Source organism: Oxyura jamaicensis, chromosome 12 (genome assembly GCF_011077185.1).
Source record: "Oxyura jamaicensis isolate SHBP4307 breed ruddy duck chromosome 12, BPBGC_Ojam_1.0, whole genome shotgun sequence".
Taxonomy (NCBI): Eukaryota; Metazoa; Chordata; class Aves; order Anseriformes; family Anatidae; genus Oxyura; species Oxyura jamaicensis.
Window position 1 is genome coordinate 14,369,736 of NC_048904.1, and position 17,892 is coordinate 14,387,627.

General features: G+C 46.7%; 1 protein-coding gene across 17 annotated transcripts in view; it reads right to left on the reverse strand.

The window, feature by feature from the left end:
- The window catches only part of CADPS (calcium dependent secretion activator), a 200,035-nt gene that overhangs the window by 91,340 nt on the left and 90,803 nt on the right, over positions 1 to 17,892 (reverse strand). For all 17 annotated transcript variants that reach the window (XM_035337803.1, XM_035337795.1, XM_035337800.1 and 14 more), the window contains exons 7-11: positions 17,109 to 17,220; positions 12,490 to 12,629; positions 10,181 to 10,247; positions 1,853 to 1,961; positions 795 to 1,007 (exon numbers count right to left, since the gene is read on the reverse strand). In XM_035337803.1, coding sequence (XP_035193694.1) covers positions 795 to 1,007; positions 1,853 to 1,961; positions 10,181 to 10,247; positions 12,490 to 12,629; positions 17,109 to 17,220 — 641 coding nt within the window. The remainder of the gene's footprint in view (positions 1 to 794; positions 1,008 to 1,852; positions 1,962 to 10,180; positions 10,248 to 12,489; positions 12,630 to 17,108; positions 17,221 to 17,892) is intronic.

A 17,892-nucleotide genomic window follows, 5' to 3' on the forward strand; every position in this document is an offset into this window, starting at 1 on the left:
TAATATTTACACTTTTCCTTATTTTAGTTCTATTTTATCACACTGATTCCCCACTTTTGCTGCAATGAATGAGAACTGCTGTATGTTACACCACAAAGGGATTTGAGATGTGCTACTGAGGTACCCCCCCAAAAAAATGAGCAAAGAGAATTTGTCTGGTTCAGAATCAAACTACATTTTCAAGACAAAAGAAATTGCTCTAAATTTGAAATTAACAGAACTGGGTATAACTGCACAGGACATGCTGCATAACTACAACTTAAAAGATGATTGCTTTAAATTCACATCTAACTGGCCTGCAAAGCAACCTGTTAAAAATACCATATGTTTTCCTACAGTTGAATATTCAACAGTAGACCTCTTTTTTTGTGTGTGCATTTCATACTTGCAAGATTTGCACCTGTAGTTCTGAGCACGTGATACATTTGATAGACAACTAATGGCACTAATGAATTGCTCTGATCTCGGTCTGCAGTTTATTGTGTGGGGGTGAAATGGGTGTCTCCAGAAAGCAAGTCGGGTCTTGGGTTCTCAGATCCCAGTCTCTTATTTATCAAGTATTGCACTTTCAAATAATCATTGATAGTTTCCCCAAGGAATTTTGTTTCTTGGGCTTGGTTGTGTTAAACACACACATTAACTGGTTCTGGATCCACTGATGTAAAAAGCAGCTTAATGATAATGAAAAAGAACTCTTTTGGAGTCAGAAACACGTGCGTGAATATTGATTTATATCAGTGCAGAAAATCTTTCCATCAAAGACTTCTGCTCTCTAGGAGAACTTATTTACTTACAAAATTGAGAGATTGGGGCGTCTAGCTGGGGAACATTTCCTCCTTTAGCATTTAGCTTTTGCACTTGGGTAGGCGGCACAGGTTTGTGAGACTGGCCGGTGGCTCGGTACATGGCTTGGACCCACAGGATGCGGTCCTGCTCATCGTCACTTGCAAAAATCACCGTGTCTCCTTCCTTCACAGCGTTGAAGAATGCTCTGCCACCTTCCAAACCTGCCAGGAGAGGAAGGCAGGCTTTGAAAGTGGCACTGGATTTCCCCAGACTTTAATCTGGCGATGGGCATTCCCCAGCCACCCACAGCCCCACCGCTTTGGGTGCCCCCCAGTGAACCCAGTGTTCACCCTGCACAAGAGCTGCTTGGTTGGATGCCCGTTTCCATCTCTGCCCTGATTCAGTGCCCTTCTTCCCATCTCCCCACCATCAGAATAAAGTTGGAATCAAGGTCTTGACCATAAACCTACTATGTCTATCGTCGTCTCCTCTGGGGGACACCATTATCCAGGGCATGGCGAGGATCAACACGCTCAGTGTGTTGCCCCATTGAAATAAAAGAAACGTAGTGCTCCTCCACTTGAAGGAGTGTCCCAGCACCATGTACACAAGCCTCCAGGTACCAGGGGCCTTCCTGCCCCTTCCCCTCAAATACATCTACCAGAGAGAAAAAGGGACAGGCAAAAATGCTGGGCTGGTCCCATAAATATTTTCGACAATAAGGACAGGCATAGCTGCTAACCTTTTATTTAGGGAATATAATCTGGAGGCAGAGGTTAGGATTTTCACTCAATCTGTGCATTCAGTTCCCAGCCAAATTGCACTGGGATGTACGCATCTAATTCACTTAGGCTCCCCAGAAAAGACGAGTCTTTCCCTCCTCTTGTGCAACTCCTTCCATCTATTTATAGTAAAGTCATGCATAGCTAATGATCAGTCTAAACACAAACATATTTACAATAAATGCTGATCACAGTTCAGCTGCAAGCAGGGAGGGAGGATCCCAGCTGGGGAGCTGCGTTCAGCGCCGCGAGCGCGAGCGGCAGCAAGCGGCCGGCTGCCCTACCTGGCTGCGGGTCGGTGTAGTCCACAGTGTATCCGTCGAGCTGCAGCAGCTCTTGAGGTTCGGCTTTTTTCTCCCGGTAGCTGCACATAGCAAACGTATATTGACTAACCTGAAGGAAATCACAAAGCTAAGATGGCACCGGGTGACCACGGCAAGGCAATCCAAGCTGCTTACGGACGTGGCGCGCTGACGGCGCATTTACAGGGACTGGGGTGTGTGGGGTCATTTTGATGGTCATTGCTCATGAGACACACTAAACTTTTACCACGCTTTCTCAAAGCACTCTCTTAACATCCCCTGCCAAGGCAGGCACCTAATTCCCCGCATCGGTACATACAGGGGTTTAATTTCCTCCCGACGAGGGAGCACCACGCTTTAAAAAACTCTATCACTCATCCCCAGACAAGTGCAAGAGTGACACCCTGTCACAAACAATGCGAGCTAAATTGCTAGGTGCCAGTCATATTAAAGCAATCTTAAGATCCCACTGATCTCGGCAGTTGTTGTCATCAGTGCTGTAAATGGCAGCTCTCACTCCTCTGAGGTACCATCTGCATGACACGATGCATTCAATGTCAAGCTCTTGACGGAAGCCGACTCGGCTGCGGGGGCTCTGCCAGGCCCTCCCATCGCCGTCGGGAGGCCATCAGCCCGCATCAAGGCCCCGCTCGCGCTCCCCGCGCCGCGATCTGGATGGGCGGCGAGGAGCCCGGCCAGAGAGGAGAGGGGAGGAGAGGATTCTCCGTGCTCCAGGCTAGGAACTCACGGGGGAATTTACTGTCAAATGATTTCAAGTGACTTTGGGAAGGTTGTGTCACATCTCGGGCGCCTTACGTAATTTTATTAGGGTGGACATCTTCTTGACCTCTGGAGGAAACTTTGACTTCTGAGGGATCTTTAAAACTTGGGTGGGTGGCAGAGGATCGTACTCGTCATTTTTGGGGAGTCGGGAAAGATCCTGAAAGATGGGCTTCACGTGAGCAGCTGCTCTCCCTGCATCAAGCAAGCAGCTGGGGGATTTTGCCTCCAAACCGCAGAGAAACCATTCTGTTATAAATGCACACCCAGCATATATTTTGGTGGCATCTATCGCTAATAAAATGTCATTTATTTAAATCGGGGGAGCCGTCTATTGGCTCAGCATCCCCAGCCGGCGCTCGGTATCTTGCTGCCCTCTACGGGCCTCCGCTAGCTGCCAGCCTGCTCTCGGCAGCCCCTGCCTGCGCCGAGCCTTCCTCCAGGAACAGCTCCAGAAACCACCTAAGAATAAACCCTATCATTAACACGTTTGTGGGAGTAGGACTAAAAGTGATGCTTTCAGCATCTTGCATCTTCCTCAGAGCGACCAGCGCGGATGAAGGATTGACACGTAACAGACCAATAGCAGGAGCACACCGGTGCACACTGCATGCTCTGAACCCTCAATGCGTACCCTCGCACCGGCAACACAAAAATTAAAAAGATTAACGCGAAGAAATCTAAAAATAACCTAGTGCCCCTCAGCACAGCATTCAGGCGACTCCCGCTCATTCAGACTTGCAGTATATTGCTGCCATCTCCTGGACAAACTCCTGAATGAGCTTTATTTACAACAAGAGCCTGCTGACTTTCGTCTGAATGGCAGGGGTTTGGTTTCTCTGCCTTAGGCAGCCTGAACTTAGGGACTGCAAGATAAATTCAGTTCCTGAAACGATTCGCTGCTAATATATGCTGACATAGATGGAAAACATTGATAGAAGGAATGCTTTTTTAATCCTATAAACTTTTAGCAACACGTAAAATCCTTTCAGTAGGTCAGAGTTTCTACTGCTCTGAAGATGAGGCCTGAGTTTCAGGCTCCTCCTCAAGTACAAATAACTCATCTCATCTTTGGACCCAGCAAATATTATCGATCTCTATCAATAAGGCAACCATACCAACACAACCATAACAGACGGAAACACACAGAGGCTTTTCAAAGCTTACACCTCTTGTGTTGAAGTTACAGAAGAGATGTGGATGAAAGACTTTGGCAGAGCCACGCTGGGACAGGCGCAAAGCAAGCTGCTCCCTCCTCTAGCATTCACGTGGTTTCCTTGGAAGATGCTGGTCTACGCCATTACTACAAGAAATCTCCAACAGAAACCTACAGGCCAGTCTACAACATGTGTTGGGCCAGGGCTCCTCTGGGATCACATCCAACTGCTGCTCCACTAATGCAGCTCGAGCCCAAAGCCCAAGCCCCAGGTTGCCCAACAGGCCGCTCACGAGCCTGGCAGTAGGCAAGCTCAGATCAGGCTGGAGGGAGGAGACAGCTATTTGCTGCTGATGTCCTCTGGAAAAGGGGCCAGCTCTGCCATGCAGCGTGCCTGCACCGAAACAACTTGAGCTAGCAGCTTCAAGGGCTGACATCTGGCAGCCTAGAGCTTTACTGCTTGGGGTCTGAAGCAAACTGATGCCCTGGCTACCAGTGAGATGTGGCTCCTTCCATTTATGAGTGATGTTAACGAAAAATTCTACAAAATGAGATCCTAGGAAGTATGCCCCAATCTCGCTTTGCCGCTGAGCAGTTCTGCAGGGTCCAGTGGAGATTGCAGCTTGCCTCTCATCAGTCCTCTAAAATACCGCGCGTTACAGGGCCTGCCTTCTGCAGCAGCTTAGAAGTGGCCAGACACGTGAAACAGTTAATAGCAGAAATTAATCTTACAGCCTGCTGAGTTCACACTGAACCATAGCTGAGTATGAGAGCGAGCAGATGGGATGGGCGAGATGAATGGTTTGAGTAATTGAAAAAAACACGAGTAGAGAGGAAACCGAAGGAAGACAGAGGAGAAATCCCTGCCCAGGGAGGGACAAACTCTCAAAGCAACTGGGATTTCATCCAGGGACTAGATGAGGGCCAGGAAAGGAGCATCTAGGGAAGCTGAACTGAGCGAAACTAAAAGAAGGGAAATAATCCAAGGCTGCCCTGGCTGGTTCCTTACAAAAAAAGGGAAAATGCTTTGAAAAATAATCTGAGACAGAAGAACAGAAAGAACAAAGTGGGAAAAAAAGAGAAAAAGACAAAGAAATTGAGAAAAGGGGAAACAGACAGCTGGAGACAAATGCCAAAGTTCACTATTGCCAGACTGCTAAATTAGATCTGACTTTCTTGGCACTTGACCATATTCTGTCACCAGCTATATAAGCCGACTGATTAATACATACAGTAGATATGTATTAACCAGTACTGACTTCAACCCCGTTTTTCCATCCAATACTCCTGCCCTAGCCAGCACCACGTGCCTGAGAATCCTGCTCAGACCTGTTAATTGTCATCCCTCGCACTCCGAGCACCACACAGCTCAGTCATTCGCTTCCCCCTTTCCCCGTGTTGACATAACACCGCCCCGCTTGGGTTAAATTCTTAAATGGACCTTTCCTAGATTAACAGCATGCATTTTGTCCCAAGGGAGAGAAACTGTGCTAAGATACTGCCAGTTGTAATACAGCTTTCCACTTTGATGGGAGGCTCTTGTCCTCTGGTTGCAGCTGTATGTTGCCTCCCGAGCCCTTTACTGACACAAATGAGCAGAGGAAATGATCTGGCTTAAAGAAACAAATGTGAAAACAACAGTTTTCACATCTCAGCACATCCGTTCATCCCTAAACAATTGCACATAGCAGTTGTCCTAGCCTCCAAGCGGGAGGTGTGCGTGTTTTCTCCTCGGGCAGGTCTGCGGGATGGGAAGCCGTGCCTGCTGCAGCAGCTCGCCCCGTGCAGACGGGACAGCAGGCTCTGCTTCAGCCAGGTGGAGCCAGCTGTGCAGCTGCTTAACTAGCAGTAACCAAACGTTTGGTATCATCAACATTCATGGGTTTCTCAGGAGCCACCACGTACGCCCAGTTCTCAGCGAGGGTCTAACTGAAAACATGATTTAATGTGATGGCAGGGACCAGCTATGGGTCATTCACCTTGACCTGAGGACTACCATCTTGGACTGCTGGTGTAGCACACTGCAATTCTGCCAAATTATTTTCCAGTTCTGCTGGTGATTTGGAGTTACTGGATAGTTACTTCAGTTCATTTTATCCCGAGTCAGCTGAGTTTTGCTAAAAGCAGGAGCTGTCACCATTAGTCTAAATTATAATGAGTGCAGGGAGTCTGTCACCAGAACAATAGATCCAGGCGAAGACACTGCAACTGGTTTTAATCTGCAGAGAGCTGATCTGCTTCCAACAGCATTCTGCAAACACCATCAGACACAATCAGCTGAAAACTGCTTCAAGCTACTCAGCAGACATGTCATCCAGGTACCATGGAGTGTTACTTCCCATATGCTGCCAGAGCACAGAAATGGGGTTATGACAAGAGTAAAACAGATTCAGTCTGAAATCTCGATGTAATTAATTCATTTGCCCTTAAGAATCATTAAAGATTTCCTATTGCAAAGCTGGCAAGCCCACCAAAAGCAGCAGTAGTGTTGTTGCCAGTAGAGGACATTAGACCTTGCAAAGAATTAATACAGGCTCTGTCAGCTCCCAGAAATCCCAGCTTCTGTGTGATCAAGGGTCCAAACTGGCTGAAAATTGTATCTTGTGCTCAGGCAGCTGATATAGCGACTTAGGAAACAATCATAACATCTGTGCTGGATGCACATTTTCTTTCCTAACCAGTCACAGAGAACGCTGCCCTAAATTGTCCCACTGCTTTTGCTTACCACCGCCACTGGCATGACTGCTGTCTTTACGAAGCATTTTCCTCACTTGCGATGCTGCGGACCATTTCCATCCAAGCTCAGGGCCATATTCTGCCATCGCTTTCACGCTGCATATCTCAGGATTTAAAATTAGGCAAGTAACGAGTCTCTGCCATGTAATTTACATCTAATCAGTATTCTGCTCTTCTGCTGCTCATCTCAAAGGGTGTCTACGAGAAGGGTGGGCAGCGTACAGAGAGGACTGCGATTCATTCGAAAGAGGAAATTATACCCTCAGTCGCATGGGTGCATGCTGGAGGAGCGCATGCACCGGCTCTGCCAGCTGCTCCATGGTGCCCACCCTTACCGGGGGGCGAACGAAGCCCACCCAGCAAGGCATGTGCTGAAGAGGTAGGGCCCAGCTCCAGGAGTGGCACAAAGGAACTGCTCTCACCCGCTACACCCAAACAAACCATCTCCTGTACTGCCTTCGCAGCCACACAGACACAGAAGGTGCGAGGGATTATTCCACCCAAATTACAAGTGAGTTATTGCTCCTTTCCCCTTCTCTCCAGGGCTTACAGAAGCCAAGTCGCAGTAGGAACGCTCCCTGTAGAGCTCCTTTTTCCATGTATGTGTGCAAAGCCCCTGTTCATCCCGGCGAGGCATCGCTGACAGAAAAGAGCCAAACTGCCATCAACACCTTCCTCCACGGTGCCGCCTATGCAGCTTGGCACCTTTGAGCCTTGTTTAGATGGCTAGGAAGAGTCTGAGCATTTATTACCATGAATTTCTTAACCTCTGGCACAAGACACTACTGCACAGCACTGAAGGCACCGAGGCTGGACCAGCTGCCTCCATCTGAGGACACAGGACCTGGAGGATGAGGTTACTCCGCGAGGGAGGGGAGAGGAGGTGGAGCTGCAGCAGAAGAAGCTACAGGTAAGGGACAGAGACAAGGGATAGGAAAGAAAACATTTATTCATCCAGACTTACATCCCTGTCCTCTTGGCCGTGTCACGCACTGACCACAACATCCCACAGGCACTTTATGGGCTCTAACTCTTGGCTCTGGTGCCAGCAGGAGCCTGGTGTTGATGCCTGAGCTCCTGAAATGCAGGCTGCTCCTCGACCATTATTTCTGTAAGTAAGCCAGCTCACCTTCCTGCCAGGGTCATTCCCTGTCTGTGCTTCCGCAGAGTTCAGAGCATTCTGGACATCAACACCTTTGCTGCCAATCCCTGTTCATATCAGCACCCATCCTTTGCATTGCATAAAAAGCAAATGACAAACATACGGACAGCAAAGTATTTTTATTCCATCTTTATTGCCTGCTGACATGTTCAATATGCTCAAACTACATCTGAGGGACTGCATAGAGAGTGTTTCTTGTTTATATTTGATGTACGGCAGAACACTTTACATTGCACCAAATGTTGAGCAAACGGTAACATAACAGAGAAGCTGCAGCGGCAGCTGGAATTTCTGAGGTGGGCTACAGAGACTCTCTGGGGGCAAAAGTCTGCTCATCTTATTCAAATGAACTGCTTTTCTGGCCAAATTCTGCTCGTATATGCCAACTGACGAATACAGACCTAGTAACAGGAGAAAACATGGAATAACTGAGCAGTTCAATTCCACTGCAAGCTGAGAAATATATGGCAGCTAAAAATGAGAGCTGTAACTGCAGCCCCACAGAAAGGCTGGACAAAAGGCTCCTGAGAGAGACATGGGCATTAATGCTCAAACCTGCAAACCCTCGCACACTGAGAGTGCTGATATATTTATTTATGGGAGAAGCTATCTGATGAAAGAGGAATTGTCCTGCCACACACAGGCCCTCTCTGAAGAAGGGCTCTGCCCTGGAGAACCCCCGCTCACAGGGAAAAGGCCCTGAGAGCCTGGTTTAAAGGAGATGAGTTATCTCTCAGGTACAAGCCATACCAGCTACTTTACAGCTCATCACACACCGTCACAGCACTTTTAACTTCAGCACAGACCTTAATAGAGACAAGCAATCCCTCAACTCCTGCACAAGAACAGGGTCATTGTACAACACTCCTGAAGGCTTCTCCTAAATTATGGCTTCTGCTGGCTCTCTGGGATCCCTTTCCAGCAGTCTAGCCCTGTGCGATGCTGGGTTCCCCCACGAGGTGCCAAGCACCCACCCAGGACCTAGCTGGTCCCTGCATGGAGACCATTTGCAAACCAGGTGTCACTGGGAATGGATTACAACAACCCTACACCCATCATTTTTACCTAAACCTAGACACACTTCCTGGGCAGATATGGGCATCTCCTGTGGCTCTCTGCACTACCTCCCTCCCTTTTGTGGCCATCTCGACCCCACCCGCAGTACAAAACAAGCACTTAAATTGTCCTTGCTGATTGAACTTGGTTGTTGGACTAGGTACACAGCTGGTCCAAATGGGTCACGCAGTCATAAATCCCTTTTGCCACCCCAGGATGGATTTCCTTGTCTGCCACATGGATTAGGGCTACGGAAGCCAGCAATGATGGAGAAACTGCAACTGAGCTTCCTCCTGAGACAACTGAACTTGGAGTTAAAACTAACTCCACTCAAACTCACCAGTTTGCACCAGGTGGTTCAGGACAAGAGAAGTGAGAAGCCAGCTATGTACCGGGGAAGATGGACTATGTGGATTCCATTTTACCAGCACAGGAAAATCAGCACACAAGGACACTTCATCCGAAATGTGGAGCCTGGTACATCTGGCTTGCACCTTCCCTGATCTTATGCACGGATCCCACGGTATTCCATCAGGAATAACAGGACTCTGCACAAAGTTTTTATTTCACAAACTTGAAGACAATATGCCCTGGGGAACTCAGAGAGGAGGGAGGGAGAGAAGGACCCCAGAGTACCCTGGCTGATGTGAAGACGGAGCCACCCAAACCAGGGGCCCACACTTCTGTGATTCACGCAGTGCTTTCAGCTGCCCTTGGGAAGGTGAAGGAAGATCCAACATGCCAAGTACTGACCAGACCCTTTTAGCTCATATAAGACATCTTCTGCTTGTTTACTTGAAATTATTAAGCAGGGTCAAATATACAGGTCTACTGGAACTGGGAGGGAAGAAAGTAAAAATAAAAATAAAAAAAACAAACCACAACCCAAATCCCAGAAAACAGAGAAGAGAGAAAAAAAGGGAGAAAGACATTGTAAAAAATGATCAATGACAGCTGCAGACAATGAGAGGCAGCAATGAATGTATGAATATGAGGACGAGATAACCATCAAGAATGAAATATTGACTTCTGATGTAGTCAATGACTGAACTTCTGTAGACTTCAAGGGACTTGAAATTTTACCTGGAGGCTCAAAAGAGAGCATTCACACCCAAGTACCTCCAGCCAAGACATAGTTTCCTCCTCATCTCACTAAATTTCTCACTAAAATTGTTTCTCCGTTTCACAGAGTGTTGCGTTGCATCAAGAAACTCCTAAACAGAGATTGGAACTCGGTTGTCCTTGAGATGTACATACTTAAAAGAAAAAGGATCTATGACTTAACAAAGAACCTACGCTAAACCACAGTTCTGCATCAGTTACACAGCAGTGAAAATGGTCAGGATAAACAAACAGCAAACAAGTAAGAATTAATTATTTCTTGTTGTAATTTAAGATCACATCTAGTTAAATCTGTTACCTGGACCAGGACAAAGAATCGTTTCTTCCATCTCTTCCAAACGTTTTTACCAATGGCCCATAAATATCTAGGAGAAAAGAATCGGTGAATTCAGTACACAAGTGACAAGATGTTGTTTACGGTATCTTTTCTTTATAGCTTGAAACTGAAGTTAATGCAGAAGCAGGAGTAATTACAAGACTCTCAAGCTTGGCAGCATTACTGAATGTGTTTACTTCTAGCCTGAACGAATAACCTGTAAAGAAAGAGACATAAAAAACTCCCAGAGTCCTGATGTTACACAGTATTATTTTTCTCTTCTTTTTTGTCTCTTACAGCTTGCTCAGAATTCAGAAGCCCTTTAATGCCAGTGAATAGCCACTATGTGGTCAGATGGGCGCAGAATACATTTTCAATGGAAGAATTGAGTGAAGGAAGCCCAAGTGTTGCTTTAAGCCTTCACAAAACCATTTGGCTGAGGGGAGGTGTCAAGCAGAGGGCACCTTACTGCAGCAAAACCAGCGCCAAGGACCCCAGCACACAGCAGACTGACTAAAGCAGGTCACTTCGCTGAACAGCTGAAGATGAATTCCTTGAAATCACTTGGCTGCGAGCAAACTGAATAATTTCTAAGGAGGAGTGAATTTATTGTGTTTTACAAAGGAAGAATTAACTTTTAAAATTAATGTCAAAATTAGCATTTAATCTCTGTGATGAAGCAGCTGCAGTGACACTGTAATACAAACACTGGCAAAAACAGCAGCAGCACCAGAGTAATAGTAATTACAAAGACATTGTTCAGCACTAATACGTTTTATGTATCATTATAATTACTTTGGTTCTGGCTCAATAAATAGAAAAACAATTCCTTTTTGGTTATGCTAGTGTTTTTTATGCAGGAAGAGATCCAACATATGTACATAGTCTTAGTGAATGTTCAAGCCACAAAACTCCAAGTATTGTGCTAATGTGGGCACTGAGTCCTTGGCTTAGAGATCAAGAACAGGGAAATAATTGTCTGTCTTACTATTGCCACTAAACCCAGCAGAAAAATAACTTAAGTTACAAAAGCAAGCTAATAGTACAACCCACGTAGCTTTCAGCACCATCTTGCTAATTAAATGTTAGTCTAAAATAATGTGAGAAAAGTCAGGAGTGCTCAGCCCTATTGCTATCAGATGTGCTCAAAGAAACAGGTATGATGGGTGAACTGTTCTTTTTTGCTTTTGGTGCCTGTGTTCACGGTGGAAAAATTAAACTGACCAAATCTGGCTCTTGGCTCTGGTCTCATTAGCAGAGAAGACAGGAAGATGAGGAAAATGAAATAAAAGAAAAAAGAGTGTTTTAATCCGTCTAATAATGGATGGAATCTAACAAAACATTCTGAAAACAAAAATGAAGCAGTTACTTTTATAGCACCAAAAACATACTGGAGAAAGAGTTAATCAAAACAGTGACTTTCCTAGATAGTTTCTATTTTTTATCACATCCTCAGCTCTGAAGAGTAAACAGAGAAAAGCCTTGCCAATGGCATTAGCTAGATCTTCCCAAGGATGATCTAATTTGTAATTGCATCACCAGTGAAAAGCATATACCAGCGTTTGCTTCTGGGCACCAGGGAAAGATAGGAATGCTTCCCTTTTGGCCAACTCAGGACATGTTGAAGTGCACAGGAATTACATAACCCTGAATTTTAAAATTTCCTTTCTGCTCTACAATGTCACCACCTCTTCTGCCCCTGCATGGAATAAAGCAGGAGGCCAGGGGAGGCAGTTTGGGATCCCCTGGCCCCAAATCCTCTGATACTGACATATGGAGGGGAGAGGTTTCCCTTTTAACATCCCACGTCATTAGTCCTACTTACACTCCCTTGACCTGCTGCAGGCAACCGCTGTTCAGTTGTACTGTGCATCCCTGTATAAATAATGATGATCACTTTGGAGTTTATTTCAAGCGGAAGGTGCACTGATTTTTTAGTTCTGAGAAGTCAATACAGGGAAACACAGACTAACTTAGGAAATTATACCAATCTATCAATGAAGGGGGCAGGCAGTTTGTTTCTTATTTCCTTACAGGAAGAAAACAACCCAGCAATTTCCTGGGGAATGCTGTTTAAAATTTAAATTGTTTGACTGACATGCATTAAGAAGACTAGCTAAGAATATGGCAAATGCATTATAAATGACTGAACTAATGCCGATTCTATATTTAAATTTATTTCGACCTCTTGTGATCTTGAGAAAAAAATAGAGTTCCTCTTCCAGATTAAAAAAAAAAGAAATTTTATAATGCACGTGCAAAACAAATTGAGTTCAGATCCAGACACTTACCCAGAGTGCTTCATGTTTTGAGGTTTATCCATTCGTACAGCAAGCTTGATCTTCAGATCCTGATCTGGGCAGTTTTTGGAAACTGTCATTTTGTGCCACTCTGATTGCTTTGGGCTGTTGGGAGTAGGGTGGAGAACAACCTGCAAGCGTTAAAATCAACAATGTTAAAAATTGTTCATAAAGTGGGTTTTACTGGGTAACAAAAGCATGGCAGAAGTGCAACCTTTCTCCTAAAAGTCAGTGTGGAAATGACTACACGCATCACTGAGACTAGCTTTTCTTTGTAGTTTTAGTACAGTTTATTATTTTGAGATTAGTTCATATAGTCTCAGGCTCCTCTATCTGCTGTGCTGTTGTTCATGGGGTTGTGCAGAACAGAACTCCATTATCAGTTCCCATCTTGCAGTCATTTAAGGAAAGAGAACAATAAATGAGTTTGCAGCTGTGCAGGTAAACCAGCTTAGAATTGCTGGTGGACTGATCTGATGAGCAAACCAGCAACAAGTTTTTGCTGAGGTTAACCCTACAATACTCCACTGTCAGAGCCATACTGCCAGCCGCTAGGCTTCCTGACATTTCCACATGAGGTGTGCTGTTTCAAGGCTTCAGAAAGTTTTACATAAAATGGTTCATCAATTGCTACCATCAGGCTGTGGTAAAGATGCCCTGATTTTTTGCTTACTGGTGAGACTGTATGCAGTAGGCAGCACTGTAGGTAGGTCAGTTTGACTGTGCCAAGACAACAGACCAAACGTGCATCACATATCACGACAGTGGTTGTTGCAGGACTTTCTGCTTCCATTCTGTGCAGAGAGGAAATGATCGGGCAGTCTCCAGCTGGGGTAAATCAATGCGACAGCAGTGACTTCAGTGGAGCAGTGTGGATGAATACCAATGGAAGTGCTTGGCAAATCAAAGAAACTAAAAGGCTCCGAGAGGCAAGTAATCCCTTCCGATCATAGCTGTGCTTTTCCTCTCACTCCTTACCCCCCAAAGCAGGGCATCCCCCTCAGCCAGCGAACCACATAATATTCTTCGAAAACTACACAGCATTCACAGTTTTCTCCTCGTGCTTCCTCACGTGTCCTCTGAGGTGGCTTACCCCTGGCACTGTGGGATGTGTGTCTGTGTGTGAAGGAAAGCACAGCAGAGCCATAACTGTCTTCACACCAGAATGATGCCCTCTCCCTCCTACGCCCATTCCTCTTCCAACACTTTCTCTCTCAGAGGTGACCTTGCCTGGAGCAAGTTTATTAGTCTCCACTGTCCTGCAGTGAGATGAATCTCCTTTAAATCCATTAACCTTTACGCAAGCACGCTCTTTTACGAATGGCAGCATTCATCCTTGTTATTTGCTGTGCTTCCATCGCCTCCGTGCTCCTGCCAAACGCCAGCCAGACTATAATGTTATATTCCAGATACTCAACTTCACTGCAGAGTCAACAAAGTAGTTTGTTGTTTTTTTTTCCTGCCACCAAAATATTCTTGACACTACTACCCTCTGATAAAGGATTTCAAAAATTATTTCATTGTCTCCTCCAAAGCCTAAGATTAACATCAGTAGATTTGGGAGTTTGTCCTAATTCATCAACAATATTTAATGCATCCTTTATTGAATTACATTCATGCTTTCTCTGGCAGGAACCTGTTATTAGTTACCTAAATTAACTGAGCAACGCTGGTCTCTAACTCTTGGAAAAAATGTATTTAAGCAAAACCTGAAGAAAAGAAGCAAGTGCTGCACACAGGGTGTTGTTAGAGAAGTGGATTATGAAGTTGGATGCCCAAGCTCTGGGCATCATACAGGCATCCCCACTGCAAGGCAGGCCGGGCAAGCACACAGATCATGGTTTTGCATTAAACCTCATCTCTCTGCGAGGCAGCAGCCACTCAGGGTGTTTGGGATACTTTGTACTTTGATTTCTAACTCTTTTTCATCAAAAGGCACATAATCTTTGTGCGGTGCTGTTGTAATTCATGGCTCTTCCCCTCCTTGCTCTCAGTGGATGAAGCCTTGGCTTGGCTGAAGTCCACGGGCACTTTGCCACTGGCCTCAATAGGGCCAGGATGGATTCCCATGGCTTCAGCTGCCCATCCAGCAGTTTGGGGCTTGGGAGCGATTTCCAGCTCTCCCTTCGACACAAGTGGTGCAATGAGGAGCGCCGGCTGGCTGCCAGCTCAACACTTGCAATAGAAAGTGAGCATTGTGCGCGCCTGGCAGCGTACAAAGCCGCTTCTCAAAAGGGCGGCTAAGCATGGGTGTTTTTGTGTAGAAATGCTCCTCGGAGACTTACTTCTCTCTCCACAGACAGGTTTGCACCCATTTGAACAGCTAAATCAGGGGCTTAACACGCTCCCAATTTCTTTATTTCATTAAAAAGAAATCCCAATGTGGCCCGATCGGACACGCGTCATCTCGGCCGCTCCAGGCACCCCGAGCGTCCCTTTGAAGTTTGGCCGCCTCAAAGCGCCGGTGGCGGCCAGCCAGAGGAAATTGCTGCCCCGCGCCCGCTGCTGCTGGCCCGCATTCCTGGGATTTCAGGAGCTTACCCTGGGTGATGGCTTCCTGCTGGACCGGGAATCCGAGCACATTGGCACGGCCAACTCTTTGGCATCTCAGGGCCAGGGGGGTTGCGTTGGGGCCTGACATCTTTCTCAGAACAAGGCGCGAGGCTAATTGCTTCCCCGGAGCAGCAAAGTCAGCGCTGCTCATGGCTGCCAGTGGGAACAAGGCCTACAAAGCAAGTGGGTCCTCCAGCGAGCGTAACCACTCAGGGGAAAAAGGCCTGAATGGCATTGTGGACGGCTGGGTGAAAAGCTCCGCTCAGCATGCTGCAGTGGATAAAGGGAGGTACCGGGCCGTTTGAAGAATGTGGGTTTGAAAATAATCCTGAAAATATTATGATGCTGTGAGGCAAAGCAAATGGAGGCCTTCAGCTGGAGTGCTGCAGCCTGGTGGGGTCACCCTCCTTTTGAAAAAGAAACGGGACAGGGAGAAAGGCAGGATCATGTTGTGGATGAGGGAAATCTGGAGGGGCTGTGACTCTCTTTGAAGAGAAAACCGAGATGAGGAAAGGAGGGGTAACTCTGCTTTTCTCTCTCTCAAGTGCAAGAACAAAGGACGTTATGTGAATGTGAACAGACAAACAGTCAAAATGAATGCAAATTATATAAGACAAAAACACCTGTGGTGCTCTCCACCACAAAGATATAAATTAGATCAACAACTCAGTCGGACCTAAAAGAATGTTTGGCATTTGTATGAACAACATGAGTTAAAAAAATCACATTAATTAGGACAAACTTTGTTTTACAGACACAGACTTTTCTGTGTCAAGGCCCAAAAGCCGTGGACTGTAGGGGTCAGCAAAAAACATCCCAACAAGAGGTTAGTCCGTAACTGGAAACATCACACTTGCACTTCTTAGGATCTTCACCATGCAGTTCAGAAGAACAGATCTGCTATCTACTTCCTTGCTGATTAAACATCATTTGCTTTGCATTGTGCTGGTTCCTGGTCTCTTTGATAACGTTACAAAGCCACAAGGTGGCTGTGGAGCCTCCCTCATAATGCCAGCCCTGGGAAACCTCGATCAGGCTTGGTGTGGTTTCTGTCAGCCACTGGTTCCTTCACAGCTCCCAGTTTTGCATACCCATTCTGCAGGAAGTCTCTGGACTGGGGCTTTTCTCCCTTGGTAGGATTAAAAGGCTGTATTCTGCATGTGTTGTACAGGCTCCTCGATGCTGCTGGGGACACCAGCACAGGCCACTGAGGGGGCCTCCCTTGCTGAGAGAGCTGAGGAAGGCCTGGCAGAGAGCTTCCTGCTGCTTAGGCCTGGGGCTAAGACAAATTTACAGCTGCAGGATGCAAAAATCCATGGAGATGAGCTGAAGTGTCCTAGCACCCCAGAAAACTGCTGCCCACAGATGCTTTGGAGCTGTGGGCTGCAGTCCTGGAGGGCCACCAGCTCCAGGGCCCGGGATCACAAGCAAAGGGCAGGGATGGGGCAAGAAGGTTGGCTCTGATGCTCCGTGGCCAGTCCCAGGGCAATCTGAACTCTTTGGTATTAACACCACTGCTGGGGGAAGTGGAAGCCCCCATTTTACCCCCTAGCCCAGCCCCACTGATGCCACGGCTCAGCCACAGTTCCTGGGGGAGCCAGGATTTCAAGCCTTTTACCATGAGAACTGCTGTCAGCGCTTTCAAATGCTCAAGCCGTGCACTGGCTGTTCAGCAGATATGAGAGCAGCTTAACACACTCCTGCCAAACTTAAATCCTCTCTTTTTGCTTCAGCATAATCCCCTTTTCTGCCTCAGGAATGTCCATTTCCGTAAGCAACTTCTAAAGCTTTCCGGACTGCCAATATCACACACAAGATCCTCTGCCTTTGCTCAGTGCAGGCACAGCCAGCTGAAATGCTGCCATTAAAAACTAACAACAAAGACAGCATGCGAGGTGCATTACTTTCCAGCCGTGGAGAGCTTGCTTTCTTTCCCTCCTGAAGCTTGGCAAAAAAAACAGAGCACGTTGTGCTCCAAAGATATTTCCGTACAGGAGAGATTTCTCTAGAAAAGCAGGGCCAGAAGGGAAAAAATACTGAACTCAAAATCTCCTTACCCTCCCAAGCTCTTTGTCCTCCAGCGCCAGCACACCCGTGCTCTCCGTGAACAGCTTCACCTTCACTGCAGGAAGCGCGTGTGTTGTCGTGAAGTCTCCTTGGGTGCCCCAGCTGCAAAGACAGAGACATGCTCAGCTCCAGCAGCAGCCCAGCAGCGCTACCGCTCGGGCCAGCAATGGTTAACAGAAAATGTCGTGCCTGGCACAGGCTGAAGTGGCTGGGCTGAGTGACAAGGGCATTAATTATCTTCTTAGGGAAATGCAGGACAGATGTTTGGAAAAACCATAATGTCTCTTTGGGGAGAAAAGAGGATATTTGGGAGCAGCATGAAACCAAATTTAAGGGAACTTATTTAGAAAGAAAGAACAATACATCTCTGGCAGTGACAGCCTGTGTAGTTACAACAGAATCCAAGGATCGAGAACACCTGCACCTAGGACATCTGTGATCGCTTGTGCCTCTGCTCATCTCCTGGCTAGTTAACCTCTCCTTTCCAGGTTTATAGTGAGGTTTGCTTTCTCTAAAGAAACCCCACATTTAACCTGGGTCCTCTTCTGAGTCCCAACCCAGTCCTCCAGCCCAGGTTGAGGTTGAAGCCATGATGTCTGCAGTAAGCCTAGTCAGGTGGGTCTGCAGAGCAGGACACCGGCTCCTTGGGCGTGGGATGGCAGCGGCCAGGAAATGTCCACCTCTCCAGCCCTGCAATGAACTGGAACTGCCATCTACTACTTGTACTCCCCAAGTCATCTCCCTGGCTGGTACTGTGGCTTGGAAAGCAGTGCT